General features: G+C 50.0%; 1 protein-coding gene across 2 annotated transcripts in view; it reads left to right on the forward strand.

The window, feature by feature from the left end:
- Nucleotides 1–15276, forward strand: part of Pcsk6 (proprotein convertase subtilisin/kexin type 6) — a 179314-nt gene extending 164038 nt beyond the window's left edge. For both annotated transcript variants that reach the window (XM_036191078.1, XM_036191087.1), the window contains 4 exons: nucleotides 3397–3500; nucleotides 8490–8619; nucleotides 12518–12630; nucleotides 13850–15276. In XM_036191078.1, the coding sequence (XP_036046971.1) occupies nucleotides 3397–3500; nucleotides 8490–8619; nucleotides 12518–12630; nucleotides 13850–13947 (445 nt within the window). In that variant the 3' untranslated portion in view covers nucleotides 13948–15276. The remainder of the gene's footprint in view (nucleotides 1–3396; nucleotides 3501–8489; nucleotides 8620–12517; nucleotides 12631–13849) is intronic.
- The last annotated feature ends 1136 nt before the right edge of the window (nucleotides 15277–16412 follow it).

Genomic DNA, 16412 nt, shown 5'->3' on the forward strand with positions numbered 1-16412 from the left:
CGGTACTCCAGGGCCCCTCCTGGTCCCCGCTGTGGCTGGCCCACCCTTCCCCCGGCCATCCCTCTGTCTTCTCCCATCATCACCTCAGTGTCTTCCATCTTCGGCCAGAGAATGAACTTGGCTTCCTGAGGATGTCCCGTAGAGCCTTGGTCCTCCCCGATCCATAGAACGAGGCCCGGTGAAAGTTCAAAAATAAACAAAAACAAAAACAAAAACACCACCTCTCTGCTAGGCCAAGGAATCATCAAACGGTTTTTAATCCTTTTCTTTGAGTCGTTCAATGAACCCGAATTACATTTAGTGACATCAGATGCAATTACCAGTTACCATCTACAAGCTTTGAAAGCATATATTAAAAGTAAGCTGTGGACACGCCCATATAGCAGGACTAGCACCCTGGTCTTCACGGAAAGGCAGAAAGGGAAGGAGTCAGTACAATCAGTGCTTGTGACAGACACAGGAACCTTGGGCGGGCGTTTGTGTCCAAAGGTCAGTGAGGCGAGGTGAAGCCTGAGCCCCTGCATTTCCAGCAGATGCCCAGCTGAGGGAATGCTGTGGTCCAGACAGGGAACAGCAGGTGCATCATGAGGCACTGTGAGGCCACACCCACGTACCCAGCTCAGCCTCTCTCCTCCCACCATGGAGGCGAAGCTCTCTAAAGATGAACAGTGGAGGAACTTAGCAGGCCGGGAACAATGGACAAGACCTTAGAGCACATCTACTCCTACCACAAGTGTCCCAACCCATGTCACCCCAGTAACCTTTATCGCAATTTATGAAGTTATTAGTGTCACTTGGCGTTTTCCTGCAAGGGAGGTCAGTGACTTTCCCAGAAGACTCCATGCGGCTGCCTCGGTGACACTACCCTCACCCTGCCCATTCTTTTCAGATCAGAGTTTGGATGACAGGCGGGCAAAGCAAGGCCTTCCAAAGTGACACATCGTACCCACCATTCTGTAGACCTGTTGGCTAGACAGGGCAGGATTAGAAGCAAAAGGCCCCACAGGTCCAGGAAGATTCCCCCAAAGGGAACAAGGCTGAGAGAAAGACACTGTACTAGAGGCCATGGCCAGAGGTGGGGAGAGGCCAGCTTTAATATCCTGGGTCCCTCTAGCCCTGGCATCTCCTGCTATGGGCCCTCAGACCCTGGGCTCCTAGCTGAAGGTGTAAAGGATGGAAAGCTCCATGGATCCAACTCCCTGGAACCTATTTCCCAGAGGGAAAGTGCCAAGGGGTCCGAGATACCTACTTCTACGTCCTGAGGGGAAGAATGAAGTCAGGGACTGACAAAGGCGAGGAAGTGCCGCTCGGGCAGAGACCGCTGGGCAGGTGTGCTGGTTGTGGTACTAAGAAGCTTTCATAGGAGAGCAGGGAGACATGGCCAGCCATAATCCACAGGAAGCTTCCCTTTACTGCCCAATCTCCTCTTCAGCTGTGACTTCAGATCATGCTGTCACGTCACAGCTGCAAGAGAACAGCCGGGCTGCCGCCTCCTGCCGTCCATCTCTTTAGGGGGATAAACACAGGCGTTCCCAGGGCATTACAAACATGATTTAGTGGTCCTGCATGGTGGCCCTGGCACCCACAGTGAGAAAGAGTCCCAGGTGAGCACCTGACATCTGTGGAGGTGAGCTTGCAACCCTGTGGGCATCACCCCAAAACATGGGGGGGGGGGGTTGACACATGCAGCACAGCACACTTACCCTCTTTTCATCAAAACATGGATGGATGGGCACCCACTGGATATCCCATAAACCTAACTGAATAGCCCACAAGTGGAGAACTCAGTTCCCCATGCCGGCCCCACTTCTGAGGCTACTCCCAGACCTCAGGTTGTAAACCATCCTTGCTTCCAACTGGCTATCAGAGTTCCCTCAGCCTCTCCTTGGGTTTGATTGCTTTGCTACACCTGCTTCTGGAATGGGGGTGACACTTCCCTTACCTTAGCTGGTTATTGTACAGGTGTTACAAAGGAAGTGGATTGGAGTAGTGTTATACTTAGCAACAGTTGGCAAAGTCGAGAGCATAGGACCTTCCATTCCTATGGCATTGGGTGCAACACCCTCCCAGCAGGTGGATGGATGTGTTCTTTGTAGCCAAAATGGGCCTTGAACTCATGGCAGTCACCCTGCCTCAGCCTCATGAGTTGTGTATATGTTCTTGTTCACTAACCTGGAAACTCTAAATCATCTCCTTTGGAGTTGCCATAGAGACTTCATTATGGAGGCCTGAGTTAATGTTAACATCTTGGTGACCGATTCAACCTTCAGTCTCTTTCACCTGCTCTCTGATCAGTGGTCTGTTCACCTGGCAACCAGTCCCCCACCTGAAGCTGCTGAAGAGCCGCAGCTACCAGTCACCTTATTAGCATGCAAAGCGACACTTATCATTATTGATTCTCAAGAGCCTTGGGCTCTGTGCCGGGATGAAGCCTAAATATATATTTCTAATTATAAATCACAGCACAGCAGGACTTTCTGGCTCTGACAGATGCACCCCAGAGCAGAGCTCAATCTGTTTATCGGCAAACCCATTTAAAAATGTGTGCATCAGGCACAGTACAATCCCAGGAACCGAAGAAATCATAGTAGGTGACATTTATTTACACTGCTGTGTGCCAGACACCAAACAGTTATATGTATTTGCTCAGTGGGTCTTCCAAGCAGCGTTAGGCTAGGAACCAATTACCAGGAGGAAGCGGGGTCTGCTGGCTTGCCTGGGGTTGCACAGCTGGGAAGTGATGGAGCCAGATCCTGCATGGGTGGCATAGCTGAGTTGGTGTCCGCGAGGCTGCATTGCCGAGCTGCCTGGCTAAGGGAAAGATATGTAGGCACTGATGAGGTGAGAAAGGAAGGCAGAAGCCGCGTGTAGCAGGCTGCCAGCTGCCAGGAGGGACTCTTGTTTCAAGTTCATGTAAAACAGGAGAGTTTTAAGTAAAGAAGAAACCAGAGCACATCTAGGACTGAGTTAGCCTTGTGGCCATAACCCTCCTCACACACAAACGTAGACCCTTTGGGGACTCAAGCCAGTAAGCTAGAAGTAGATTGCCACAGTGGCAACCGCTCGATGCTCCAGTTCTCTGGGGGCATGGGGTGTTTTTGACTCAGGTTTCAGAAAAGCTATGGAGAGAAGCCATCATAGAGTGAGAGAAGGCTGGAAGCTTTTTCCTCCTGCACCAGGATATAGCCCCCCCCCCCCCCCCCCCCCCCCCCCCCGGACTCCAACTGGCTTCAGGACAGCATTGCCAGCTTTCCTTAGCTGGGAACCTCCAGTGACACAGAGTGCAGTTCTTTGATAACTTTCCTTTCCTCCTGTGAAAAGCATTTGAGGACAGATGATAATTTAATTAGAATTTTGGAACACACGTGGAAATGGGCCTTATTTTCCTTTTACCAGCCTCGCACGGGGCAGCTGCATTCCAGACTGTGAACCGGGCACCTACTTTGATTCTGAGCTGATCAGATGTGGGGAGTGCCATCACACCTGCCGAACCTGCGTGGGTAAGCTGCCAAGGCTTTTGTCCCATTGGACAATCGCATGCATGCATGGTCACCAAGATGAATAGGCCAGCTGTCTTGAAATCCAGGAAGTTCTCTAACTCCGGGTTTCTGTATTTATTACAGAATAAAACTCAAAGGCAAGGGGCTTAAAGTGTAGCTCAGGGATGGCGCATTTGCCTCTCATGTAGAGTGTGTGGGGGGAATAGACTATAAAAACACAAAGGGCCTCTCAGCCTCCTAGGGCTGGAGAGGGAGAATGAGGGATTACTGTTTAATGAGTACAGAAATGCAAGTTAGGGCCACTGATGGGTGCTCACCAATAATTAGTGAATTAGTAATGCCACCCAACTACACACTTGAAGATGTCTGAGATGTTGAGTTTGTTATGTACCTGATACCAACAGTTTTTTTTTTTTTAATTAAAAACAAAAACAACCAAAAATGCAAAGACCCACTCTTAGCAAGCTGCCTGGATTCCCCAGCCTTAAAAGCAGCCATGCTTTTAGACAAGAAATAAAGGATGTTTAGCAGCTCATGAGCTGGCTTGCATTAAAACTCTACTCTTGCTGCAGAATTAAACTAAAATGCAGCACCATAAAGATTGAGAGGACTCAGAGAGGGGTGGGGACAGATCCAGGCAGGGTGCGATAAAATAGAACTTCAGTTCTCTGTACCCATCTCCACTTATTTTGAACGTTTTTATTCAAAGAGGAAAAGACTGCCATAAACAATTTTACATGCATTATAGTTCCCCGCTGAGATTATAGCACAGATGTCTCTGGGCACAGATTTTATGCAGAATATAGCAGAGATTTCATTCATTTTATTGGGTTTCATTTTGCAGTCATCCGCATGCATCATGAGTTATGTGCGCAGATATGTTCCAGGTGAAGCATTCTCCACGATTCCCTTCCTGCCCCCAGCACTTTGCTGCCTTCTAAGAAAGTCACATTAGATGGAGTTTTTGCTACAGTGACAGTATAAGAATTAGATCTCGGCTAAATCTCATTTGCCACAAAACCACTTATTAGAAATGCCAGGAGGCAGGCACTGTCATCCTCTGTATGGTCCCGCGTGAGCCTCATGAAGCTATCAATTGTGATACCCAAGTGGACATTCCAGAGATCCCAGCATCCACAAGCAATGGCTGGGACTGACCCTAGGCCTCCTGTGGGAGACATACCCTCCTCCACCCCATCGTCAGACAACCCCAGAAGGATCCAGGCTTAACCTTAGGAAGAATCTTTCCCACCTGGTTGCCCTGCTGCCTTTTTATTTTCTGTTTGTTTTGTTTTGTTATATATACAACATTGTGCCTACAAGTGTCCCTGCAGGTCAGAAGAGGGCACCAGGTCTCATTATAGGTGGTTGTGAGCCACCATGTGGTTGCTGGGAATTGAACTCAGGACCTCTGGAAGAACAGCCGGTGCTCTTAACCACTGAGCCATCTCTCCAGCCTTTATTTCCTGTTTTTAGTCCTGATTTAACCCGGGTTGTTTAAGAAGCATCTCCACGCCACCTGTTTAAATGTCAGAGCCACCTGAATCCATAACATTCAGGCCTGGGGTCTATAATGCTTTTGTTTTCAAACATTCGATTCCCTTATCTTTCTCAGCGTCCCCAGACTGTCTGGCAGCCAGTGGCTATACTGAGTCCCTTGTAGTTTTCTTATCTCAGTCCCACATCTCCTCCATCATTCCAAGTTCAAAGCAGGGAGTTCTAAAGCTCTCAGAAGAGAGGAATTCGCCATGTCTCCCATGCCCTCTTCTGGGGCTCTTGCTAACCTCCCTAGAACACATGTAACTCAAGGCAGTGACTGGGGCCAGAGCCTTCTCTTCCCCACTCAGTCATCCGAAGCCCCTTGCGCCATGTCAGGTATGGTCTCTTTAGAAGCACCTGTGCCTAGTGACATCTTTGGTACAGCATAGTGGCCTAGCCTACAGTGTCCCAATACACTGAGCTTTGTGGGAGCGAGACTCTTGGCCATCTCCATTGCCGGTGCTCAGAGCATCCTGGCATTGCGAGTGTGATCCTTGGCTTAGGGTTGATGAGTCGACTCATGGGAGAGGGAAGTGCTTGCTTTCACTTACCCTCCCAGGACAAGTGGCAGCCAGTGGGCATATCTACATGCTCGCTAGGATGAGAAGCAGTACCCAAGGCCCTTGGCATGGTTGACCCTGGCCTGTGCCTGGGAAGGCACAGTAAGAAATCGTGAGTGAAAAAAACACCACAACAGGTCCAGAGAGGTTTCCAAGGAAAAGAGCTACTTTCTACCTCAGCACTTCTCACGGAATGTTCTTCCTGCCTTCTGAGCAAGGCTCTGTCTTTCTATCTGTACCAGGCCTAGCATGATGGGTTAATATAAGCATAGCCCATTGAACTGTTATTGTTATCAGCTCCTAAAGCACCTGGAGCCTATAAAGACTGAATGGAATCCGTGAGAGATTTGGAATATGAATTCATAATTAGTAGTTGTGAGAGTACTTACATAGAAAATGTGCTTATCAGCATTTATTCTAACAGACTACATGTAACATAAAATTGACCATCTTAATCATTTTAATTTTTTTTGTTTATTTACTATTTTATTTTATTTGGTTTTTTGAGACAAGGTTTCTCTGTGTAGTCCTGGCTGTCCTGGAACTCACTCTGTAGACCAGGCTGGCCTTGACCTCAGAGATCCACCTGCCTCTGCTTCTCAAGTGCTGGGATTAAAGACATGTATTGCCACCACCAGTTTAAAAAAAAAGTTAGTTGACATATCTCTACTGATTTTTGAGACTCCTTATTATAATTCAGTGCATGTATTCAGTGTGTCATTAGCATTTCCATACCCCCGGATATTATCATTTCTGTGTTGGGAACCCCCAAGCTCTTCTAGTTATCTGGAAACATGACTGAATGCTGGCTGCTATAGTTGCCCTATTCTTGCTATAGAATTGTTTCCATTGCTTTTTTTTTTTCACTAGCAAAATACTGTAGCGAAATGCTTGACAAAAGCAACTTGGGGAAGGGTTTATTTTGGCTCACAGTTCGAGGGTGTTGTCTATCGTGGCAGGGAAGGCATGGTGGCCTGAAAGGCTCTAGCAGTGGTAGCAGGAGTGTGTGTCAGCTGGCCACGCTGCATGCACAGCTAGCAAAGAGAGATGAACGCTGGTGCTCAGCCAGCTCCCTCCTCCACTCCCCCTTTTTATTCAGTCCAGCACACCAGCCCATGGGATGGCGCCACCCACACTGACGGAAGTTAAACTTCTCTGGAAACACTCTCACATAGAAGCCAGAAGTGCTGCCTAGGCGATTCTAAATGGCAGTCAAGACGTCACAAGCACATTAGAACAATGTCTCCTCTGCAATTGTTTTGATAGCTGTTATTCACACTCTTACTATGCCTGCCATCCCAGCGTGGCCATTTTCAGATGTACAGTTTAGTGGCATTAAGTGCAAACACATTGTTGTGGGACCAATACCACCATACATCTTTGAGGTTTTATCATTTTCCCCAACTGAACCTGCAACCAACATGTTTTCTAATTTCTTATTTTCTGGTGGTGGGGATTAAGCCTGGCAGCTGGGCAGTGGCAGCGCACCCCTTGGATTCCAGCACTCAGGAGGCAGAGGCAGGTGGATCTCTGTGAGTGCAAGGCTAGCCTGGTCTACAGAGTGAATTCCAGGACAGCCAGGACTGCACAGAGAAACTTTGTCTCAAAAAACCAAAACCAAACAAACAAACAAAAATAAATAAATAAAACCCAGATCCTTATTCATGCTAGGCAATCCTGTAATACACTTTCAATCCATAATCAACTTTTTAAAAACGAAGACAGGGACTCAGTAGGTTGTCCCTAAGTTTATAATCCTCCTGCCTCCACATCCTGAGCACTGGAGTTATAGTGTGTACTATCACATCCACCTCATAATAACTGTTAAGTTTAATAGACTGAGCATCATCTAGGGGTATTGCCTAGTGGTAATGTGCACACCTTACATATGTGAGCCCCAATACCACCACCAAAAAAAGTAGCGAGCATTTAACTAGATACAAGCATCCATTCCTGTCAGAGGGACCTAGGCTGGAGGAGGGCCAGCAGGGCTGACAGTTGAGTACATGAGGCACATGACAGTGTCAGGCACTGATAGTCCCCTAGGCCCATAATAGAGTGATCCCTTCCAAGTGGCATCAATCTGCCACCTTGACCTGCAGATGCTCTCTAGAGATAAACACTGGGGGCAGGGGGTAGGGTGGAGATTGCCCAAAGCATGAGGTTAATCTCTAATCAAAAACAAGATAAACCTGAGAGTATTCCAATTTGAGGGGCTGGCTGGGTGTTGGCCACACAACCACACCATAGGAAAAAAGAGACTCTGTATGGATATTCTTGTCCATTACAGAAGCCCAAAGATAGGAGGAGCCCTGGGCTCACTGGCCAGTTAGTCTAGCCTAATTAGTGAGCCCCAGGCCAAAAAGAGATCTTATCTCAAAAGAGGCAGAATTCCTGAGGATGTCTTCCAAGCCCCCCCCCACACACACACACACACATACACACAACCGGACATATACCTTCATTCACATTTAGACATGTAGGAACCATGTGGAAATAGTTGGGCCAGTGAAACTCATACACCATCACTTCCATGTGATACAATTAAAATCTGGTACGTTTGTGTTTTACACCCCCAGTATGGCTCAGTTTGTCCACTGCACCTGTTGAGCTACTGCACTGATTCTAGCCAAAAGTTACAGAGAAATACATAGAACCAAAGTCAGGCATGACAGTCCAGGTAGAGCACCTCACTGGGCTCAGTTTAGGCCTCTGATGTCCCCATCTGTAAAGTGGGGACAGGTATCTACCTCCAGTCACATAGCCGGCTCTCACTGAGCTCCTAGAGGATGTCAGCTGTGTGGGTGGCCTGGGGACATCTGAAGATCCCCACAGATGTTCTGGAACACCAGACATGTCTTTGACATCTGCTTCTTCCCTCACCTGTCAGGGCCCAGCAGAGAAGAATGTATCCACTGTGCAAAAAGCTTCCACTTCCAAGACTGGAAATGTGTGCCAGCATGTGGTGAGGGCTTCTACCCAGAGGAGATGCCTGGCTTACCCCACAAAGTGTGTCGAAGGTATGGTCTTCCAGGCTGTGGCCCAGGCTGACGGGGGTGGGGGTAGGGGGGGAGTGGTCATCTGGACACTGCAGAAAGAGCAGCTGGATGGCCAGGTGTGGTGTCACTTTCCCTGGAGCCTAGGGGATCCACATGCTTCGTCACCTGCTGCCATAGGTACAGAGGGCAAACAGGAAACCATTTACTGAGGAAGGGATGCCTACAGTTAGTGATTGCCAAAGTCGCAAGCCAGCTGGCAGCCTTCAAACCCCTCTTAATGCCTAATTATTTGTGAAGCACTTACCATATGCAGGCACCGGGTAGCAGTGGGCTAGGACAGGAAACAGAATTAACAAGGTGCTGCCACACAGCCCTCCCCAGTAGCAGATGGTACAGGGCAATCCTGCGCAAGCAGGATGCTTTCCTACTGTAGGTGATCAAGGCAACCAATGTATGGGAGTGAACACTTATTCTAAGTTAGATATTTTAGACAAAACAAAACAACCCTTGTCATGTCCTCATGGCCAAGCCATGGCTTTGACATTACACATACACTTTAACTCTCTTGCTCTCTTTCCATCCCTCCCGTGAGTGCACACACTTGGTGAGAGCCACTGGACCTGTGAGTGCTCCCTTGTACTGTGGGACATGGGCTGTTCAAAAAGCAGATGTGTGCTTTAGTCTGTGCTTGGCTGGTTGGGAACTGTGCCAGGTCAGGACATAAACAGGCCAGGAACCGGAAAGGCAGAATATGGTGTGTGAGCAACAGGGAGGCATTTGAAGGTGGTGGTGCTGATGCAATGGAGGGTGGTCTTGGAGGGAAGGGGAAGTAGGGGACTTTGGTCTGCAAAAGACTCGGAGCAAAGCCAGTCTGGGACACTTGTGTCAGGACGGGGGTGAGAGTCCATGGCCAGCTCCCTCTCCCAGAGGCAAAGCCCACAGTGGGGTCTGCCTCCTGGGATATTTTGTCACTTGAACTGATGAGCTCAAGTCCTTGCATTGAAAAAGAGGGGTCAGTGGCCGGGAGAGGGGGGCCTTACGTGTGTACAAGGGTCAGCATCCTGCCGGGTTGGTTTGAAACAGGGAACTTAACCACCTACCTCCTGCCAGGCTGAGTCCGGTGCGCAGGGCCGTGCACACAGCTGTCTGCAGTAAACCTTTCATTTCACAAGCCAGCTGGTTTACTGGTAATTAAACCAAGGACAGCAGCACAGGGACAGCAAGGACTTAATGATGATAATCACTTACATTTGTCAAGTGCCCCAGACTCCCGGGGATGCTGACTGTGGCATCCAGAAGCCATGGTGTTACAGCCTCTAGGAAATAGGAGAGAGGCCAGCCCGCAGATGTTCCTTGGGCAGAAGTTCCTGGGTACTAGTTTCTATCTGAGGGGTCACTGATGGCCCCGAGGGGGAGTTCAGCCTCAGCTTGGAGCTGACAGACCACATCCTGGAGAAACACCTCCCAGCCGCCTTGCACAGACCCCAAGCCATAAAGTGTCAGAGCTTCACATGATTGTACCTCACAGAACCTCTGGCCCTGAAGAGCCTCTATAAATCTGAACCTTTCATTAAGAGAGAAAGCACATGATTCTGGATGCCTCTCCCAACTCAGGCAGCCACAGCTGCCGACAAGCCATGGGCATCCTTCAGGCTCTGGAGTGCTACCTGGTACCATGCTTGCCTTGCAGAAGAGCCAGGGAAGCCACAGGGAGCACATAACCGTATGAGGGCTAGATGTGGAAGGCAGAATGGCACAGGCCTGCTTGGTTGCTCACTTGAATACAAAGAAGACAGGTGGCAGCTGAAGCTGAAGGCCATTTGTGGCAGTGTCTCAGAACTCCAGCCACACTCAAGACTCAGTACAGGGATTGTCTGCTCCCAAGCAAGCACCTCTTGGAAGAAACTGAGCAACTCTGGGGGTACTGTTCCAGGGGTAGAGTTACCACTCATCCCCCCAGCCCTCGGCAGTCTCCCGACTCTTCAGTGGGTACAGAAGTCCTCAGGGTATGCTTCCTGCCTAATTTGTACCCAGACTGAACCTTGATGAGGGCTCTTGAAGCAGGTGACCCCATGCCCCACTCTTTCCTGCTAGGGGGTGCCTCCTGCTGTGGTACAGAGACACATCTGTGGTGAGCACAGCTCCCCCTCCAGAATTTGGCAGGGTAAAGTTGGCATGGTGTTTTAGAGGTGAAATCTGTACTACAGAAGAACCATAGGTATCCTGAAAACCCACCTGCCCTAGAGACCTCTGCCAGTGTTGTGCAGCTACAGTCTGAAGCAGGAGACAGGAGACATTTGGAGAATGGGATATGGGAGATATCATCTCTTTCTCAGGGAAGCATTATGCTCAGTTTTTCCTCCCCAAAACTCCACATGAGCCCTCAGGGTGGCCAGCACCACATCTGGGCCTCCAGAGACCGGTGCAGATACTCCAGCTGAGCCGGCCTGGCCTTCTGGCTTCAGAACCCAGACTTGCTCAAATGTGATGTTTTACTGGCAGTTTGCACTGCAGAAACAGAAAACAGAAGCACCTGCCATCCTGCTGAGCTCAATGAGCAGTATGTGAAGAGCCAAGCTGTGTCTGGCTTGGGTTCCTACTGCAGCCTACTTCATACCGTAGCTACTCATGATTGAAACAACACTCGGCCAGTACCTGGGTAGTCCCTGGGCCCCTGAGCCTCCCAGACAACTGACATCATTTGAAATGGCTAGCCTGGCATGCATGTCCATGGAAGATCTCCAGGGGACCTGTGTCATCAGGACCTTGTGGGTACTACTGGGAGACAGTGTGGCTAGAACCAGACATCAGGGACTTCCCAAAATTGCACCAGAAGTAAAGTGCTCCTGTAGTCTGGGAGCAGTGCCTGAAAGTGGTCCCCTGTGCGGCTTACACACTGATCTGAAACCAGGGCTCTGAGCTCTAGCTAGTTCAGCGTCCTCCATTGCATTGGAAATAAACACCCACCTCATCAAGGCTGAGGAGATGCTGCACGAGGGCTTCTTGTAACTCAGATTAAACCCCATCAGGAACGTCTCATCACTGAAGGTGATGGCAGTCATCTGTCTTAAACATGGGACCCCTTAGGGCAGGCCAAAGAGTGGCTGAGCTAGGCTTCTTCCCCTCCCCCAGGCCTGTTCCACACTTAGGTGACAGCAGCAAAGGAAGTGGGAAGCAGACAGGAGCCTCTGTGGAGTCCTGGTCACCTGGAGCTGGAAATAGCAACAGAGACAGCAAGACAGCTTGGGTACACACACAGCCCTGGGTGGGAATCATGCAGACTCAAGCAAAGTTGTTTCTGTCAAGGGCCATACAATACATAACTCAGGCTTGCAAGGGCCTGCCTATCAGAGCCACTTAGCTTCAGATCAGGTACAAATGAGCCCATGTTCCCATGAGACTGCTGAGTGTGGACTCCAGGTGTGGTCCACTTTTGTGACCGAGATCATAGCACTCGGAATTAGCAGGACCATGGGGCCAGGCTGGGCCAGGAACGTCTGTGGAGGCAGAAATGGGAATGTGACTGCCCCTTCCCCAGGTCAGGCAGAAGTTCTAGGGTCAGCTCCAGAAACAGGTTTGTCATGGCCCTAGGTAGAGTGTGTCCTCTACCCCAAGCCTACAGCCATCACAGTTAGACAGCTGGAGGCTGTGGGAGGCCTGCGTGGGGAGTGGACTAGTGTCCGCGGAGAGCCTCAGAGAACAAGGCCTGGCCTCCTGCCCTCCTGGGAACGCTCCTCCCCACCAACTATGACAGCTTTTGCCTTCCCGTGGCAACAGAGAGGCTGAACAAGATCAATGTGCCAACACTCAATGCGTGTCAAGGCATTACTCCCCTGAAACCAGTGCTGAGGGCTTGGGGGGATGGGGAGCCCCACAGTGTAGGGCCTTCCCCCAAGACCTCGCGGATGTCTTCCCACAGATGTGATGAAAACTGCTTGAGCTGCGAGGGCTCCAGTAGGAACTGCAGCAGATGTAAGGCCGGCTTCACGCAGCTGGGCACCTCCTGCATCACCAACCACACGTGCAGCAATGGTGAGGACCACCCGGGGTGACCCGGGCTGCCCGTGAAGCAGCAAACAGAAGACAAGGCACGGGCGTGCCTGGCCAGAGTAGGGGGGTTAGCTCTGACCTCTTTGACCCTCCAGTTGGCTACATGGCTTCGGAGTAGTTTGGTTTGTAGACCGTTCCACTCGCCTGACGTCGGCTAGAGGCAGCTTGAGTACAGCGACGTCCCCCTAGGAGAGGCCAACACCAGGAGGCCTGAAAGACCTCATCCTCGGGACTGGAAGGACAGAGTTGAGCCCCATGCTCAGCAATAGGAACCCCAGCTGTCTATAGCTGTGCTGTGGGAGGGCCTTGGTTCTGCAGATAGATGGGGGCGGGGGGGGGGGTTGGGGGGGAGGCAGTAGGAGGACAAATTATGAAAACGGAAACTCCGAAGAATTCCAAAGACAGTGGGGATAGTAGGCAGGAGGAGGGTCAGCAGACGCCTCTGTCTTGGAAGGGGGGCTCATACTGAGCAGCAGGGAGGAGCTGCATGGAGCCAGTGCTGGATACCATCTCCTGATATGCAGGAGGATCCAACCACTCCATGTGTCCAAGGGTGAACAGGTAATCCCCGGCTATAATGCGGTACGGTGTTCTGACTACCAGGTGACCTACTTGCCTTGTTTAATTTGCAAAATCCTGTCCTTTCAAAGCCCATGGGGGCTTCCTGTTTAGGAAGCCCCTGCTCAGGTTATGTACCCAGCCCCGAAGTGAGGCTGCCATGGGACAGTCTGCTCCCTAGTGACAAGGCAGAGGTGTAATACCAGCCTCCACTGCTGTCCCCACCTTGCCGTCACTGAGTCCTGCCTGCTGGTCTTCTCCCTCTGCCTCCTCCCAGGGAATGTCCCCTAGACTATATTCCTGACACCTGCATTCCCTTCCGTTCTAGCCCTGCACCTGTCTCCACACCCTGCCCCCCATTCTTCTTCCCTGAAAGAGACTCACATGAGCACCAAGGACCCCTCTGGCATACCCCCATCTCACCCCCCACAGCCCCTTCAGGAACCTCCTCCCCCTTGTCACTTAAACTTAGCAGAGATTCCATACCCCAGCGCCACCTGGACCTCACTGGACTTTTGCATTGAAATGGCTCCTAAGGGACTGTGTGCCCTGCCTGGTGCACCATCGGTGCCTGGCACATGGAGAATGCTTAGATCTTAACAGGACCCAAAGTCTGACCCCCCCTCTCCTTCCCTGTCGCCAGCTGATGAGACCTTCTGTGAGATGGTGAAGTCCAACCGGCTCTGTGAACGGAAGCTCTTCATCCAGTTCTGCTGCCGCACCTGCCTCCTGGCTGGGTAGGGGCACCAGCCGCCCGCGAGGGCAGGGTCCTCCCATCTGCCCATTTGCCTGTCCACCTTCCTCCAGACGGTCAGCCATAGCCTGTTCCTGGGGTGGCCCTGCATCTGACAGCTGGATCGCCTGCTGCAGCATCTCTCAGCACCTGAACCAGGTGGAGGTGGCCCTTGAGGATACGTGGCTAAAATCACAACACCCCCTCAAACTCTGCTTGCTGGCTGCGGTCTAAAGTCGAACTCCAAATGGGGACAAAATGAATTATGAGACAGCTGCAGCCCCGGAGCGGCTTCTGGGACCCTAGGTTACTGAGATTTCAAGACCAAAGCGGAAAAAGAGAGATGCCTGGCACCACATCGAGTCCCCCTCCCACAAATCTCACCGAGCTGGCTGGCAGGTCCCTCAGCCATCCTCACCTGTGATCAAGGGCCTAGCCTCCTCCTACCCATGTGTCACTGGCCACCAAACAGCCCGAGGGACAGTTTGGTCAGACTAAATAAAAGAGGTTTCAGGGCATGAGATGTATGACCACTGGGGATAGAATCTATGTCAACGTAGCCAGCTCCTTCCAAAACTGCAGCCACCGCCTCGAAGGTCCAGCACCAAACCGGAACAGATCATTCTCTCTTCAGCGTTCTCCTGAGTGAGCCGAGCTAGCCTCGAGACTGTTCTTCCTGTGTCCCTGGGGCCTCCTGGGCCTGTGCCACCAGCCATCTACAGATGCAGAGCCTGTGGAGGAGGATGGATCCAAGGGAGGTAATTAGGGCTAGCCAAAAGACACCTGATGGCCAAGCAGTTCCTCCTCAGACATGCAAAGCCAGCCCCTGAATCACTAATCGCCAGCCCTCCACATCACACAACTGCTTTTCAAGTGCATTGGGCCTCTGCTCTCAGGACTCTGCTCTGGGACGCTGCTCTGGTCCAGTAGAGTACGAGCCTTCATGATATAGCTGGATTGATTTCTGCCAAGCCTATGGAGGTATTTTATAAGCTACGTGTTCTAATTTTTACCGATGTTAATTATTTTGACAAATATTTCATATATTTTCATTGAAATGAGCAGATCTGCTTGATCAGTTCCCTTTAATATGGGAATAACATTTGCCTTAAATTTTTCCAACCCTGTCTCTCTCCATATTGTCCTGCTCCCCTCTCTGACTAAAAAATGTGTTTTGCCACCTGTGAGTGGCAAGGACCCAGCTGTTGTCTGTTGAATCCACAACTTCGAATGAGAAATCAGTGAAGCAAATCTAATGTTAACCCTGAGTTAATAAAAGAGTTAACATCCCATTGCAAAGGAGCCTGTATTTCTTTCCAAGATAAAACTTTGAGCCTTGGTGCTGGCCAGTGGATGAAATGGAGCTCACTCTGTGGTTTCTTGATCTGTTTGATGTCTGTATTCATTACTTTTCTCATTGCTTTAACAAAATATCTGACAAGAAGCAATTTAAGGAGCTGGAGAGATTGCTCAGTGGTTAAGAGCATTTGTTCTTGCAGAAGACCCAGGTTCAATTCCCAGCACCCCCATGGCACCTCACAATTTGTATATAGCTTCAGTTCCAAGAAATCCAATGTCTTCTGATTTCCGTGGGCAGCAGGAACACGTGTGATGTGCATGCATACATTCAGGCAAAGTACACACGTAGAATAAAATAAATGTTTAAATAGCAATTTAAGGAGGAAGATTCCCAGTTCCAAAGAATAGCCCATCATTACAGGGAAGTGATGTGACAGAATCTTTTTTGTTGTTTTTGTTTTGTTTTGTTTTGTTTTGTTTTGTTTTGTTTTTTTGAGACAGGGTTTCTCTATGTAGTTTTGGTGCCTTTCCTGGATCTCACTCTGTAGACCAAGCTGGCCTCGAACTCACAGAGATCTGCCTGTCTCTGCCTCCCGAGTGCTGGGATTAAAGGCGTGCGCCACCACCTCCAGCTAGTGTGGCAGAATCTGAAGCAGCTGGTTATGCTGTATCAGGTTATGTATGTCAGGAAGACAAAAGCTTGAGCTAGCTCACTTTATCCTTTTTACATAGTCTGGAACTCCGACCCATGAGATGATGATATTGGGAGCCTTCAGGGTGGGGTTTTCCACCTCAACTAATTTCATCTATCTGATCCCTTCCAGACATATTCAGAGGCTAATTTAGTCTAGATAATCCCTCATAAACACACCCAGAGGCCTGTCTCTAAGGTGATCTGAGACCCCATCAAGTTGACAGTGTTAACCACCACACCCAAAAAGGGCTTTAGCAAATGTTGACATATGGAATAAAGAGTGAAACCCAGAGTTACAACTCAAGGGCATCATTTGTCATTGAGAACTTCTTTATGGGAGCTGACACTTGCCTCCCAGCCTGAGTACCTGAGTTTGATACCTGGAACCTTCATGGTGGAAAACTCAACTCTCACAGGTTATCCACCAACCTCCACATGCTCACTGTGGTACATGAACACTCATGCACATGCAATAAAAAC

Source organism: Onychomys torridus, chromosome 1, assembly GCF_903995425.1.
Source record: "Onychomys torridus chromosome 1, mOncTor1.1, whole genome shotgun sequence".
Taxonomy (NCBI): domain Eukaryota; kingdom Metazoa; phylum Chordata; class Mammalia; order Rodentia; family Cricetidae; genus Onychomys; species Onychomys torridus.